We start from the raw sequence: 16,683 nt of genomic DNA, 5'->3' as shown, positions 1-16,683 counted from the left end.
ATAAAGTCATAATATTTCAAGAATAAAGTCGTAATTTTTCTAGGGTTAAATCATAATATTTCTAGAATAAAACTCAAAATATTTCTATAATAAAGTCGTAATATTTCTAGAATAAAAACATAATATTTAAAAAATAAAGTCCTAATATTTCAAGAATAAAGCCATAATATTTCAGGAATAATATAATAATATTTCTATAATAAAGTCATAATATGTCAGGAATAAAGTCATAATATTAAAAATCGTTAAATCTTAAAGTACCTAGTAGAGCTGTCAGATAAATGGAGTAAAAATAACTTCCTTCTGAGATGTATTGGTAGTAGAAGTGCAAAGTAATATAAAATGCAAAACACTCAAGTGAAGTACCTCAAATCTGTACTTGAGTGCAGTACTTTAGAAACTGATTGGATCCTACAGTATGGGAACACTGTAGGAATGTTCCTGAAGCAGTAGATTAATGCTTATTGCTGATCGATAATCAGATATCAATAGATCAGTGATCAGTACCGACGGGTCAGAGTCTTACCTGGCTGCTGCCACCGGTCGGTTCTCTGGTCCGGATGTGACTCAAAACACATGCAGGGTCTGCTGCTCCTGCAGGAGTTACCAGAGGTTCACAGAGTCAACAGAGTCAACAGACGCGTCTGTATCTGTCTGCTGCTCTCAATGAATGTTACTTATTCACCAGCGGGTCTGCCGGTCTCTCTCCGGGAGGGGTGGAGCTTAGAGGAGCGTGTGTGTGTGTGTGTGTGTGTGTGTGTGTGTGTGTGTGTGTGTGTGTGTGTGTGTGTGTGTGTGTGTGTGTGTGTGTGTTGATTCAACAGGTTTATGAATGAAACAGACTGATGATTCATTCAGTTTAACACAGTGGGCGAAAAAAAGTTCATTAACTGTGTCTAAAGTGACAGAAACATAAAATGTTTTATTTGTAAATTGAAGTAAATGTGATTAAAGATGCAGAATATTTTGAAGCATCGTTTGGGCAAAAATTCCATAATAACCTTTCAGTATTTTGTAATTTTGTATTTAATTTTTTTTTAAGTATTAGGGCCACATCGAGGCAAAATAAATAAATCTGAGATTTCGAGAATAAAGTCATAATATTACGAGAATAAAGTCAGAAGTTTACCAGAAAAAAATTTGTATTATGAGAATAAAGTAATACGTTTCCGAGGAAAAAGCTGTAATTTTATGAGAATAAAGTCAGAAGTTTACGAGGAAAAAAGTCGTATCATGAAAATAAAGTAATAAGTTTACGAGAATAAAGTTGTAATATTATGAGAATAAAGTCAGAAGTTTACAAGAAAAAAAGTCTTAAAATAATAATAATACAGTAATAACTTTACGAGAACATTTTTTGTGTTATGACAATAAAGTCATAGGTTTATGAGAAAAAAAGTCGTAATATTATGAGAATAGTTAGGGGGCTTAGAGGAAGTTGTAGTGGGGCTTTGAAGAGATTGTAGGAGTCCTGGAGGAAGTTTTAGTCCTTTAGGATGTTGTAGGAATCATGGAGGGGGTTGTATGGATCGCTAATGAGGTTGTAGAGGCCCTTGAGGACGTTGTAGCAATACTTGAAGAGGTTGTAGAGGACCTTGAGGAGAATGTAGGGGTCATTGGGGAGGATGCAGCGGTCCTTGAGGGGATTGTAGGGGCCTTGAAGAGGTTGTAGGGTCCTTGAAGATGTTGTAGAGGACCTTGAGGAGAATGTAGGCGTCATTGGGGAGGATGCAGCGGTCCTTGAGGGGATTGTAGGGGCCTTGAAGAGGTTGTATTGGTCATCAAAGAGGTATAGGTTTCCTGAGGAAGTTGTATGATCCTTGATGAGGTTGTAGGAGTCATGGAGGATGTTAAAGTCATTGAGGATGATGTAGGAAAGATTGTACTTTGGCGCCCCCAAGTGGCAGCTGTGGTAAAAATGTACTCCATCAGAATAATTTAAAAAGGATTGTGTATTCCTGTTATGATTTATGTGTGTATGTAGATAATATGTATGTCTATATAAACATATATTGAATTTATATCGGTCAAATAACCTTATGTTGAGTTGTAAATTGAACCTTGGGAAACGATTAGTCCGTTAATCAATAAGATGATTGACAGAAAATGTATTGGCAACCATTTTGAAGAGAAAAGAAAAGAGTCTGTGATGGAAAAGGTTTCACTCTGACAGCAGTGTCATTCACAAAAGAAAAGCAGACAGCAGGCGTCAGTGACTCCAGGTTTGTTTTATGGTGATTTGGCGTCATCTGCTGGCTACAGCTACAAACTACAAGGATGGAGTCAATGAAGAGGTTGTAAGGGTGCTTGAAGAGGTTGCAGCACCCCTTGAGAAGGTTGTAGGGGTCACTGAAGAGGTTGTAGAGGTCCTTGAAGAGATTGTATGTATCATTGGACTCAATGAAGAGATTGTTAAGGTCCTTGAGGAGGTTGTAGTGGTCACTGAAGAGGTTATAGGGGTGCTTGAAGAGGTTGCAGCACCCCTTGAGGAGGTTGTAGGGGTCCTTGAGGAGGATGTTGGGACCTTGAAGGGGTTGTAGGTGTCCTTGAGGATATTGTAGGGGTCATTGAAGAGGTTGTAGGGGTCCCTGAGAAGGTTGTAGACATCCTGGAGGAGGTTGCAGGGGTCATTGGAGTCAACGAAGAGGTTGTAATGATGCTTGAAGAGGTTGCAGCGGCCCTTGAAGAGGTTGTAAGGACCATTGAAGAAGTTGTAGGGGTCCTTGAGGAGGTTGTAGCTGTCACTGAAGAAGTGGTAGGGGTCCTTGAGGCGGTTGTAGTGGTCACTGAAGAGGTTGTGGAGGTCCTTGAAGAGATTGTATGGATCATTGGAGTCAATGAAGATGTTTTAGGGGTCCTTGAGGAGGTTGTAGGACCATTGAAGAAGTTGTAGGGGTCCTTGAGGGGGTTGTAGTGGTCACTGAAGAGGTTGTAGGGGTCCTTGAGGAGATTGTATGGATCATTGGAGTCAATGAAGAAGTTGTAAGGGTCCTTGAGGCGGTTGTAGTGGTCACTGAAGAAGTTGTAGTGGTCACTGAAGAGGTTGTAGCGGTCCTTGAAGAGATTGTATGGATCATTGGAGTCAATGAAGAGGTTGTAAGGGTCCTCGAGGAGGTTGTAGTGGTCACTGAAAAGGTTATAGGGGTCCTTGAAGAGGTTGTAGGGGCAATTGAAGAGTCTGCTTTAGTGAAAATATGATGTGATAAAAGAAGGAACAGTAAAGTTTAATATCCTTTTCTTTTCTTTCAGTTTAATCAAAAGTTGAAATTAATATTCAAGCATCTCCTCCATTGTTAGTCTCAGTTGTATTTTTCCGCTTTTCAGCTTAAACTTGCATGAAAGTGAACCGACAGCACCGGTACAGTTTTTAATCCTTCGTGTTGTACGTTGAGGTAATAATGTCAGAGTAATTGTGGCTCGGGAGGCCCGGCTGGCTGATTGACAGCTCATTTAAAACAGACACGGTCAAGGAGATGAGAGGCGAGGTTCAGAAACAGGAAGTTAATGAAGCCGGAGGGATGAGCGACAGGTACAACATCACTGATGCACTCGTCTGTCTCTGTGTAATTGAAACCTCATTTAGTGAAACACGGTGATGGCGATTCATCCATTTTCTCTGAAACCAAAGACTACTGAAAAAAAAGAGCTTCAATTTACCTGAAAACAAAGAATGAGAGTCGCTTTAAAATTTAGATCCAAGACAAGACAGACAAGTGGAATATGTGGAGATTATCTGTCTCAGTTGGACTTTGAGATGGTCCAGTGGTCTTTGAGGAGGTGGTAGAGGACGTATTAGGCATCCTTGAGGAGGTGGTAGAGGGCCTAGTAGGCGTCCTTGAGGAGGTGGTAGAGGGCCTACAGTAGTAGGTGTCCTTGAGGAGGTGGTAGACGGCCTACTAGGTGTCCATGAGGAGGTGGTAGAGGGCCTATTAGGTGTCCTTAAGGAGGTGGTAGACGGCCTAGTAGGTGTCCTTGAGGAGGTGCTAGAGGGCCTAGTAGGCGTAAAACTACAACTTCTTTAGGTTAGGCAACAAAAAGAGTTAGATTTAGGCAATACAACTACAACTTATTTAGGTTTAGGCAAAAAAAACCCAGTTAGGTTTGGGCAACAAAACTACAACTTCTTTAAGTTTAGGCAATAAAACTATAACTTCTTTAAGTTTAGGCAATAAAACTACAACTTCTTTAGGTTTAAGCAACAAAACTACAACTTCTTTAGGTTTAGGCAATAAAACTACAACTTCTTTAGGTTTAGGCAACAAAACTACATCTTCTTTAGGTTTAGGCAAAAAAAACAGTGAGGTTTAGGCAATAAAAATACAACTTCTTTAAGTTTAGGCAATCAAACTACAGCTTCTTTAGGTTTAGGCAAAAAAAACACTTGGTTAGTTTAGGGAAAAACATCGTGTTGACTTCTGCTTCTGCTCCTGTTATAACTACTAAGGCCACTAGAGGTCACTGTCATGTTCTTTTTTTACCTTCTTTCTGTGATCTACCATGTGAATAGAAGATAAAACCTACTAGTAGGTGTAGTAGGCCCCTATTGACCCACATCTATAGCGAAGTATAATGCCTAATTAATAGCCTGACAAGTCTAATCGGCTGGAGATGTCGTGGAGTAGAAGTATAAAGTTGCATAAAATTACTATAAATTACTGTGTGATCTAAAACAACAGCTCAGACCTGAGAGCTGCCATGTCCACCGAAAAGGAATTAAGTATTTTCTTTCTTTGCAAAAACTCAACAAATATTTCAGCATGCAAAAACACTGATCACAACCTGAAATTATCCATCTCTGTCATTACCTTAGGTCCATAATCTGGTGCGTGCGTGCAGAGAGGCGTTTGCAGAGTTGGCATTTTCCATTTTCCAGGTAGAGGCAGGTTTGGGTTGGAGAAGGACTTCACACTTGTTGAGTTGGCAAAGGAGAAGGATAAATTCACATTATGTTGAGCTGACCTTTGACGACAAACAGGAAGAAGAGGAAAACAGAGACAGGTTGAGAGAAGGATAGACTGCCACAGAAAGTTAATCTGTTTAGATAAGAGTCTTTGAGCTTTGGAGGAAACCTGAAATCCAAACCATATTTCCATAATCTGCCTTGAATCCTTACCAACAGGCCCTGACACACTCATCTCCATTCCCATCATGCACCTGGCCTCTGGCACATTACCATAATCCATCCAGCCTGTGCAGACTTTCAGCTGTAGTTTTGTAAGGATGCACGCTGCAATGATTTCACTCATACTAACCCAAAACATGTAACCTATCATTAAAGATGCCTCCACACGTCCCTCAGCATGGCGAGAGCTGAGCTGGTGAAAAGCAGCAAACAGCGCTAACAGTGCAAACAACAGCAACAGTGCTGACAGAGCTAACAGTGTTTTTTTTTTTTTTTTTGTTTCCTAATTCCGTAACGCCATTCCATAATATTCTGACATTGGAAATATATATGTGACAGTGAAATCGCTTGAAAAGTCTTACTTTTACTATTAATCAAACTGTACTAACATTAATACTGAGATAATGCTGTAATAATTCATATTAATATAATGCCCACCTCTGCAGATGCTACAGCAGTAAAGTTAACCACAAGAGTGACTCCGCCACGGCTGTCATGCTCCGTCAGTCAGACATCTCGACAGCTCTGTATTGTCAGTAGTCAGCAGCTCCTCACATTAATGTTGCATGAAGCCAAAGTCTGTTTTAAGCAGATTTACACAATCTCCCTCCTCTGATGGTGAGTGGCGTTTCTGCAGCTGCCAGCAGTTTCAGTCTGCTCGCATCTTTTTCTGCCCTCCGCTCTGTGTTGTCTACTGAAAACAGTCAAGTCTTCTGTTTTTCAAATGAGCTCCAAAATTGAGTCCAAGTTTGTTTTGTAAAGGGATGTCAGTAATTAATCTGTGCGGTGTAAACCTCTGTCATGTTTGTATAGAGAAGCATATTCATCATCTTTGCTACTGGAGATGAATTAAAATACGGAGAATAACTCAACAACAATTGGTTACATGAAACTTACTGATCACATTGATGGTCCCCAGAGGACGAACCCACTAGCTCCTCTACTGACATGGCTCTATTAACATTCAGTTCAATCAATATGTTGCTTAACGGGAGCGATAGTCTTGTTTTCTGTTTTTGTGCCTTCGTTTTCAAATATATTTGTACGTTTGCTCAAGAACAACTTCGAGGTACTTGTAATTTACTTGAGTATTTCCATGTTATGCTACTTTATACTTATACTCCACCACATCTCAGAGGGAAATATTGTACTTTGTACGACGTTTGTCTGACAGGTTTAGTTACTAATTATTACTAATACGTTAACATTATTAACAATATTACTAATACATTAACACTATTAACATTACAAATAGATTAACATTATTAACATTATAACTAATATGTTAACATTATTAATATTATTACTAATACATTCACATTATTAACATTATTGCTAATACATTAACATTATTACTAATACATTAACATTATTAACATTACAAATACATTAATATTATTACTAATACATTAACATTATTAACATTATTACAAATACATTAACACTATTGACATTATGACTAATACCTTAACATTATTAACATTATTACTAATACATTAACATTATTAACACTATTACTAATTTGTTAACATTATTACTAATATATTAACATTATTACTAATACATTAACATTATTAACATTATTAAATCTGGAACAATCAAATGTTTTCACATGAAAAATTACTTCAACCATCAAAATATTTGCCAATTAATCTTCTGTCAATGGACTAATCGACTTCAGTTGTACTTATATAAACTGTTTGGGACTTTAATTTATAACAAAACATCATATTTTATATGTTCTTTATATGTTTTGTGTGCAAAACCCTTACTTTGTAAAGTAACTAAAGCTGTCAGATAAATGTAGTGAAGTAAAAAGTACAATATTTCCCTCTGAAAGGTAGCAAAGTACAAGTATAAATTAGCATATACTGTAATTTCCCACCAGGACGTTGACGTCATGTTGTTCTGGTGAAAGCAGCAATCCTCTGATAGATTACTGGAAGTATTGTTAAAGTGACGAGGACTTTGACATGTCTCACAGCTTTATAGACGTACAGTAAAACCCTGCTGAGACTCTCATAGTTATCAGAGAAGTTAGAGGAGGAAGAAGAAGTTGTTTCTTGTACTGGACAGTAAATCAAGAATGTAACCTTCATTTTAAACAGATTGATTTGAGCAAATTCTTACTTTTGAATACTCTTTTGTCAGGACATACCTGCTGGGATGACATAAATTCTTGGGAATAACTCGAGTAAGTGAATTCTTTCTTCTTTCTTTGAGTCTCTTAACATTGTCTGTTCATTATAATTCTTTTTTTATGTATTTGTATCCGTCGTTGAACAAACTATTTTGGCACTTTGGCAACACTTTTCTATGTTAGTTTTTGAGTGTTTACGTTAATTAATATCATTGCCACAGAAAATCCTGGTTTCTGATTGGCAGGTATGTGTTAAAAATGTATCGTGGCAACTGAAACCAACAGTTTATCCACCGTGTGACCCTTTAAGTTACTTAGAAACAGTATATTTTTTCTATATCGGCCTCATGATGCTAACTACAAATTGCAACCAATGACCAAAATAAGATTATAAATAAAGAAACATCATGCTCATTTGCCCTTCTTATCAAATAAAAAGCTCAACAAAATGTAATGATAAACTGATAATAACCATAGCAACATAATGTTAATGGTTAACTGTCTAACAGGCTTTAACCCCTTAATCACCATAGGCCAAAATACATATCATACATTTTCTTTTTAAAGTTGTTAAACTCGTTTTTTATGGCTGCACTTTTCCGTCAAATGGAAATATTCTCGACGTGTTGTGCATCATTTCCCCATAATTCAGCCTAATATTTGGTACATTTGGATGTAAAGTTAATAAATAATTATATATATATATATAGTATATAAAATGTTATAATGTGTGCAACAGTGAACTGTTAAAATAACAAATTATAGCATTACTAAACGTTTTTAAACATTATTAATTATCATTTCGTTGTTTGTTAACAGTAAAATAATTACTAAGTTTAATTAACTATCAATTTGCCATTTATAAATGATGGTTATTATAAAGTGTTACCAATGTAATTTGGGCAGCATTAAGTTTCTCCCAGAAATGTATAAAACTAAAAGTATTCAAATGTACTTTCCCGAAAACAAAAATGTACCAAAAGCATTGTTGAATGTTTTGCTGATGTGAAATGAGTTCAGATTGGAGCCATTTGAGGACAATGGTACCAAGATAGAGTATACTAACTATATTTCACAGTTTCTGGTGGATGCTTATTAATATTTTATATAGAAACAACTCAAACGTACCTCCAATCAACAGTTGAATCAATGTCTGTGTATCAAACTGCAAGTAACCATAGCAACAACTTCATCACTGCCAGTAATGGACAGTAATTAACTTGTGTTTTACAATATAATTACTGTAATTACTGCTGCAGTAGATCACTATAATTTTGAGTCACGTCATCAAACTGTAAAATGCTCAGGCCAGCTGATGAGTCTTTAATATAGTTAACGATTGATGGGAGTTAACAGTTATTTAGTTTTAACCACTGGTGACTGGTTGTATGATTGTGTTTAATAACATGTTTAATTATATGCCATCACTCTACAGTATGTGGTAGCACATTTGTTACTTGTTTAAATCAAACTTTTCATGTATTTCAGTAGATTTTGTGTATTTTATGTTCATGTTTTACTTGGCAGCTAGACTATATTTTCCAATTTTCCAATTACAATTTAGTTTAAGTTGTTTTTTTTTTTGGTATTTTTCCCAAAAGGTTGAAGTTCCTGTTGGGATGAACTGGGAATAGACCAGCCCACCTAAACACACCTGGTGACACACCACCTCCCACACAGCCCACATCACACAGGTAAACACTGGTGGCATCAGGGGATTTTAACAGTTATGGTTTGGTTCTTCCCTATTGACGTCAATTAATGACATAATTCCTGGCATACAGTCAGTCTACGTTTTAAATATTAATCAAACACTTATCAGCACCACAGGTGAGCCTTGTACCTTTAACCTCCTGCACAAAAGTCCACTGCTCAGTTGGGTTTTTGATACTACAGGGAAATCACATCAGTAGGGGACATGTTGAATTAATATTTTCAAAAGTAATGTGATTTATATTGTACTATACTTTATATGATTATGACATATAAAGATATTGGGATTACATGTTAAGAAAAAAATCCAGTACACTTCTGTTAATCCTAAAATGGAAAATTCCGTAAATTTACAGTATGTCCTCCCTACCTAGCCAAATAGCAGGTCCAACCTTTACATTCTGGATGGAAAACAGAGACTTACGCTAGCATTTGTACGTTACCTATCGTTTTTTTTGGACCACCTGTGGCTAAAACTGAGACTGATTAATCTGTAATCAACCCATTGAGGAAATTGCATGAATGTCTTTGAGAGTTAATCATTTTGTCTGATCTTATCAGGGAGCAGACATGGTGACGGTTAAAGAGCTACTTTTGGAAACACTGGAAGATTTATCAAAAGACAATCTAAAATCTTTCCAGTTTTACCTGCCTGAAGTCCATGGCTTCCCCCCAATCCCAAAATGCTTGCTAGAGGACGCAGACAGGCAAGACACGGTGAATGTGATGGTGCAGAATTACAACCAACAGGCTGTCGAAGTGGCCATGAAGATATTAGGGAAGATAGGCAGGAAAGATCTGGTGCAGGATTTGTCAAAGAGAACCTCAGAACTAAAAGGTAAGCTACGGAAAGACAGGTAATTTAATAAAAGTTAACATACATCAGACCGGTTATACGTCAACCAGAGTAGGCTCTCATGACCACGCTCCCTTTTGGGGGAAACCAATGAGAAGATGTTGAAACATGTCTCCAAACTTCTACTTTAAACAAACCGCTAATAGTAACAACGCTATGCCGAAGAGTTGCCGTGAAGTTGATTGCATCATCAATAAATCCCAAAACACTGATCTCTGATCTGTTCCCCTGCCATGTCCTAAAAAAGATCTAATTGAGGGGCTTTATGGCTCCAAGCTATAGACCAGACCAGCATGGCGTCATCGCTGAGGTTGCGCTACCTTTTGAAGGAAAGAAACTCGCCGTCACAAGAGAGAAAATGATGAAAAGCTGTTGTGTAGCGGGTTAACCGAGGCTTTCACACTGACATCTGAGGCATATTCGATACGTGAATATTCGCTGTCAGAGTGGTAAACCTGGTGACAGTGACTAGCATGGCTATTTAACGTTAGCTTGAGTGGGAGGCTGCTGCAGTAATACAGTCATACATTAACGTTATAGCAGCATCAGACTGTCGTCTCCAACTAAATCTTGTGGTACGTGTCCACACAGGCGTTTTTTATAGTGAGGGATCGCCTCGTTTCCCAGCATTGGACGCTTGATGGGCTGCCACTAGACAGAAGGCACCTGATTGGACGAACGCTTTCCCTCGTGGGCTGCTGATCCCAGCTTTCAAACCAGAACCAACATGGCGGCTTGTTTGGAAACTTTCTTCCCTTATTTCACGAAAAAAGTTCACCAAAACGTGTTTCTGAAAACATTTAATGCGAGAAATAAGCCATGCAGTTGCTGAATCTGTCTTTATTTTGGATCGCCAAGGCTTATTTTAAAAGTTTCTTGGGAGTTTCCAGAGGCGGCGAGTCGTGACAGACGCCTGTGATTTACATAAAGTAGCCTAGACCTCAACTTTATGCAAATGAGGAGCGGGTGACGTGACGGTCCGTCTCTGGAATCGCGCCGCGACGCTACCAGAATTCATTGCACAGCTGCTTACATAGACAATGAATGGGAAGCGTGGAAAGGACTGGAGGCTGTGCACACGTACCTTCAGCCTGTAAATCAAACAGTTGGCTATTAACACGTCGGTTGTTCACAGACAACATTTAGCCTAACGTGATTCAATCAAAGGTCGGGGAAAACTTGTTAAAATCTGTGCCCTAGGAAGCAACATGTTTTTTGGAATAAATCTATTGTCCCCAAGAGGAAATCTTGCTTGGACAATAGTGCTGCACACAGTTGCAACCAGCTTAAAACAATACAAGATAGTACATTGGTACACCAAAGATGCAATTTACATACAAATCATCTCTTCTATGACCCATGCGTCCATGTTTAGGGGATGTCAGTGATATTTTGGAGACTCCAGAGGACACAGGAGCTTCCACCATTCCACCACAGGCTTCTCCTCTTCCTCACCCTCCCAGCGACAGCAGTCAACCGAAAGGTAAAGCTCAACAGAGGACTCCTTTTAGAAATGTTTCTGGATCGTTCTTCTTGTTTAGTTTTGGGTGCTATAGATTTTTGGTAGAACTTCAGAGTTTCTGTGGTGACGGTTCCAAGACTTGACATAAAGTCCAGACCCCCCCATTTATTCCCCCTTTTTTCCACAGAACAGATTGAAATGTACCAACGCAAACTCCAAGATTACCTCCAGAGTGAGGTTATGTGTGTTCAAGAGGGCATGACAGAGACGAAGGACAAGCAGCGTCTGGATAGCATCTACACAGAGCTGTACATCACAGCCGGGGGGGATATACACATCAATAAACAGCATGAGATCCGGCAGCTCGAAATACAAGGGAGGGTTGAAGAGACAGAGATTCCAATCGAACCAAGTAACATATTCAAAAGCGCTACCGGAAACCACAAACCCATAAGAACGGTGCTGACGACTGGAATTGCAGGAATCGGCAAAACAGTCCTTGTTCAAAAGTTTTTGTTGGACTGGACCGAGGGAAGAACGAATCAAGATGTGCACCTCATATTTCCCTTCACTTTCCGAAAACTGAATTTACTGAAGGGAGAAAGGTTTCTTTTGGCAGAGCTAATCCACACGTGTATCCGGGAAACCAAACACATCACGAAGAAGGAACTTAATGACATCTTCACAAAACTGCAAGCATCAGCACACAGTGATTTTAACAAGAGTGAAATTAAACTTCTGTTTGTGTTTGATGGACTGGATGAAAGCCGCCTTCGGCTGGACTTTACTCGCGGTGAACGGCTGCCAGCTGACTTCGATGTGATGCAGTCAGCCTCAGTGGATGTGCTGCTGACAGCACTCATCGAGGGCAGCCTGCTTCCCGCTGCTCGAGTCTGGATAACCACACGACCTGCAGCCGCCGACCAGATCCCTCGAGAATTTGTCCACAGCATGACAGAGGTGAGAGGATTCACTGATCCACAGAAGGTGAAGTACTTTGAGAAGAGATTCCCAGATGTAAAGCAAGCCGGCAGAATCATCTCCCACATCAAGTCATCACGAAGCCTCTTCATCATGTGCCACATCCCAGTCTTCTGCTGGATCACTGCCACAGTTCTAAAGGATGTCTTGAAGACCAGAACAAGGGACCTGCCCAAAACCCTGACTGAGATGTACACAGAGTTCCTGGTGTTTCAGATCGCCCAGACAGAAGACAAATGTGGCACAAAAAAGAGCATTAAGTACATCCAGTTATTGGCAAAACTAGCTTTTCGCCAGCTGCAGAAAGACAACCTGATCTTCTACGAGAAAGACCTGAAAGACAGTGGTATTAAAATCTCTAAACTCGCAAAATACTCTGGCGTTTTCACAGAGGTCTTTAAAGAGGAGCGTCGGTGGAGGAGGGACGACGACAAGGGCAGAATGTTCAGCTTTGTCCACCTGAGCCTTCAGGAGTATCTGGCTGCCCTTTACGTGGTCATGTCACTCATTAACGACAACAAGAACGTCCTGTCAGAGCCAGAGATAACACTGGAGAGTCTGTGGATGCTTTGCAAGAGAAAACCCATGACAGAAGTCCACGAGATTGCAATTGACCAAGCCTTACAGAGTTCAAATGGGCACCTGGACTTGTTCCTACGCTTCCTCCTGGGCCTCTCCCTGCAGACCAATCAGGATCTCCTTCAGCGCCTGTTGAAGATGACAAAAAGCTTCTCTCAGTCCAACCACACAACAATCCAGTCCATCAAGGAGAGGATCAGGGAGAATACCTCTCCAGAGAGGAGCATCAATCTGTTCTTCTGTCTGAATGAGCTGAGAGATGACTCTCTACAAGGGGAGATCCAACAGGCCATGACTTCAGGAAGGCTTTCCACAGAAAATCTCTCTCCTGCTCAATGGGCAGCTCTGGTCTTCATCTTACTGTCATCGGAAGAAGCGGTGGAGGTGTTTGACCTGAAGAAATACTCTGCTTCAGAGGAGGGTCTACGGAGGCTGCTGCCAGTGGTCAAGGCCTCCAACAAATCGCTGTATGTGCACAGAAAACTACTTTTAATTGTATCAAAAATGGGTTTATCTGTTAATTTTTTTTTGACTGACTAATTATTTCTCAGGCTGAGTGGCTGTAAATTGTCAGTGAACAGCTGTGATGCTCTGGCCTCCGTCCTCATGTCTCAATCTTCTAAACTGAGAGAGCTGGACCTGAGTGACAATGACCTTGAAGATTCAGGGGTGAAGCTTCTCTGTGAAGGACTGCAGAGTCCACATTGCACCCTGCACACTCTCAGGTAAAGGCAAGCCCACACTAACAGATTTTTAAAATCTTAACAGATGTTGAAAATGTGAGAAACCCCACACATAACGACATGTTATGTTAAATTTAACAGTTTTGTTCCTATAGTGTGTGGAGAACAACGATTTGGCCAAAACAGCACACCAACGCTAACAGATTCATTCAGGAACAACAAGAAAATTTTGCAAAATCTCTTGCGATTAAAATTCGACTTAAGTGTAAACATACATGGCGGATGACAGTTAGGAAGAATTACTGATGTTGACTATATATGTGTTTGTGTCTAGACTTTCAGGCTGTATGATCACAAAGGACGGCTGTGATTTTCTGGCCTCAGCTCTGAAGTCCAACCCCTCCCATCTGAAGGTGCTGGACCTGAGCTACAATCATCCAGGAGACTCTGGAGTGATGCTGCTGTCTGCTGGACTGAAGAATCTAAACTGGGGACTGGAGACTCTAAAGTATGAACTGAGAACAAACAATTTCCCAGTCACACTTATAAAGAGTGTTGGATCTTGTTAAATAGGATTATGGGTGATGGTGCATGGAAAATAATACCATGTTGAACTTCCTTCCTCTAGCCTCGAAAATGGTGGAGCACAAAGATTGAAGCCTGGTCTGAGGAAATGTAAGTTTACAGTCAATCTGAGTACAAGAACAGAACGCCACACAATCACTTATTTTACATTTCGTATTCAAAATATACTGTGAACACTTATGAGAAAACGGTAGGAAGCTCATCAACAAATTAATTCGAAGCTACAAAGAATCTGGGATGGACATGAGGTCACAGTGGCCTTTGACCACTTAAATCTAATCAGTTCATCTTTGAGTCCAAGTGGACGTTTGTCCCAAATTTGAAGAAATTTGCTCTAAGCGTTCCTGAGATATCAAGAGAAAGGGACAGACATAAGGTCACAGTGACCTTTGACCACTAAAGTCCCTGGAAGTGTATGATTCAACTTTTTCCCATGGTCTAGGGTTAAAAAAGTTAACAAAAATCGCAATAAATCGTAATATCGAATCGTAATACTTAAAAATCACAATACATATCAAATTGGCACCCAAGTATTGTGATAGTATTGAATCAGGAGATATAGGTGTATCGTCCCAGCACTATTTAACACTAAGCAAGAAGGTAAATAAGCACATTTCCCAAACTGTTGAACTATTGCTTTAAATATCAGGTGTGTTAAATGATAAACTGCTGTTTTGTTTTGTCCATCAGATGTCTGTGAACTCACACTGGATCAAAACACAGCCCACAGAAACCTCCAACTTTCTGACAACTCCACGAAGGCGACAGCTGTGAGAGAGAAGCAGCCGTATCGCCACCACACAGAGAGATTCGACTGCTGGCTTCAGGTGCTGTGTGGCACTGGTCTGGCTGGTCGCTGTTACTGGGAGGTGGAGTGGGAAGGCCGGGTTTATATAGCGGTGACATATGGAGGAATCAGACGGAAAGGAGAGGGAGCTGACGGCTGTTTGGGAGCGAACGATCACTCCTGGATGCTGCTCTGTGACGAAGATGGTAGTTACACTGTCCGGCATGAAGACAGAAATACATCCATTCGTCTCCCTTCATCTACGGCGACAAACAGAGTCGCAGTGTTTCTGGACTGTCCTGCTGGCATTCTGACCTTCTACAAAGTGGACTCTCAAACCATGATCCACCTCCACACCTTCAAAACCACATTCACTGAGCCTTTATACCCTGCGTTTGGGTTTGGGTTTGGGAACGGATGCTTCGGTTCCTCAGTGTCCTTATGTGAGGTGGAAGACAGCATCTTCGCGTCCAGGTGTTGAGTGAAGAAAGTCACTCGTTCACCCTGTACGGGATCACAAACTATGACGGAGTATTAGGGCCACATTGAGGAAAAAATAAATAAATCTGAGATTTAAGTAATAGGTTTACAATAAAAAAAGCTGTAATATTATGAGAATAACATTGTGAATCTGACGTAGACTTTTCTTAGGACCTTTCTCAAGAACAAACTTAGGAAGACATTGGTGATTGAGGCCCAATGAGTTTTCATGCACTTACAGAAACTGATTATGTAAATGAGAGACCTGGTTTTCTTTGTCACGTTTGGGTACAAGGGAAAACTGTCAGAACCGGACCAAAATGAGTAGCCTGATTTCTATGGGCAAGAGCTTTTATGTGTCCAGTGATAAAATAGTGTAGGATATTTGCATATCAACAATGTATTCGTTAAAAGATGTATGAAATACTGATGTCCACAAATCCATTCAGTGATGAAGACCTTGTGATACGGTTAAAAGCTCCCGATGAAGCTTGTAAGTGGACATTGAGTTGGTATCGTTATGGATGAAATCAAAGCAGCTACTGAGCTTGCACGTCAACAGATCCATCTCCATGACAACTGAACGAACCCTATCTGATGATGAAGACCAAGGGATGCGATTTAAAGCTCCAGAAAAAGGTAGTCCAGGACCTGTATGTGGACCTTGAGTTGGAGTTGGAGTTGTTTTTTTAACTATATAAAGCTTTTGGAACATTTCCCTAAAAATGTTTGTAGAAAATGTCATTGTAATTTCAGCCACAAAAATGAAACATGATTTTGGTGGCTATGGGGCAATTCATCAAGGTCTTTATTTTTTGTTGTATTTGAAAAATACAATCTCGCAAAATTATAGTAAATAAATGTGTACAGCCCAGCTTGTGGCTTTTGTGACTAAATGTGTTGAATAATCAGTTGACGCACTGCTTCTTCTTCCATACAGAGTCATCCTATGGACCAAAGAGATGACAATTTTGAAACTCAGCACCTCTTTTTGGGAGGTTAAAGGCAAATTGGGCGATTTTGAGAAACCAGCAAGAGTATAGTAATTTAAAAAAAATGATCCAGCCAAAAAACCCAGCCCACTGTTGCCAACTCCTTTCCAATGAAAGTAGCTAAAAGCACTAGCTCCAAAAGTCCCTAAATCTAGAGAGAAAGTTGCCAAGTCGGCAGCACTGACAGTCAGACGCTTCACAATCGTTAACATATCATGGTGAACATAAAGAACCAACATGGCTGTAGTCACCGTGACGTCACCCATTGGTTTGTGGACTACAGTTTTGAAGCCTTGAGTTTGG

General features: G+C 39.9%; 2 protein-coding genes across 2 annotated transcripts in view; one reads left to right on the top strand and one right to left on the bottom strand.

The window, feature by feature from the left end:
- The window catches only part of cpm (carboxypeptidase M), a 44,868-nt gene that overhangs the window by 15,453 nt on the left and 12,732 nt on the right, over window positions 1-16,683 (bottom strand). The window contains exons 3-5 of the mRNA XM_037760323.1: window positions 4,901-4,959; window positions 4,806-4,856; window positions 527-594 (exon numbers count right to left, since the gene is read on the bottom strand). Coding sequence (XP_037616251.1) covers window positions 527-594; window positions 4,806-4,816 — 79 coding nt within the window. The 5' untranslated portion in view covers window positions 4,817-4,856; window positions 4,901-4,959. The remainder of the gene's footprint in view (window positions 1-526; window positions 595-4,805; window positions 4,857-4,900; window positions 4,960-16,683) is intronic.
- On the top strand, window positions 7,128-16,280 carry LOC119482629 (NACHT, LRR and PYD domains-containing protein 3-like). Its single transcript, XM_037760314.1, has 9 exons — window positions 7,128-7,316; window positions 8,864-8,956; window positions 9,537-9,813; window positions 11,207-11,314; window positions 11,481-13,320; window positions 13,405-13,578; window positions 13,871-14,044; window positions 14,165-14,211; window positions 14,812-16,280. The coding sequence occupies exons 3-9, from the start codon at window positions 9,546-9,548 to the stop codon at window positions 15,387-15,389; spliced, it is 3,189 nt and encodes a 1,062-aa protein (XP_037616242.1). The 5' UTR covers window positions 7,128-7,316; window positions 8,864-8,956; window positions 9,537-9,545; the 3' UTR covers window positions 15,390-16,280.

Source organism: Sebastes umbrosus, chromosome 23, assembly GCF_015220745.1.
Source record: "Sebastes umbrosus isolate fSebUmb1 chromosome 23, fSebUmb1.pri, whole genome shotgun sequence".
Lineage (NCBI taxonomy): Eukaryota > Metazoa > Chordata > Actinopteri > Perciformes > Sebastidae > Sebastes > Sebastes umbrosus.
The sequence above is the reverse complement of the archived record's forward strand: the minus strand, read 5'-3'. Positions and strand labels throughout refer to the sequence as shown.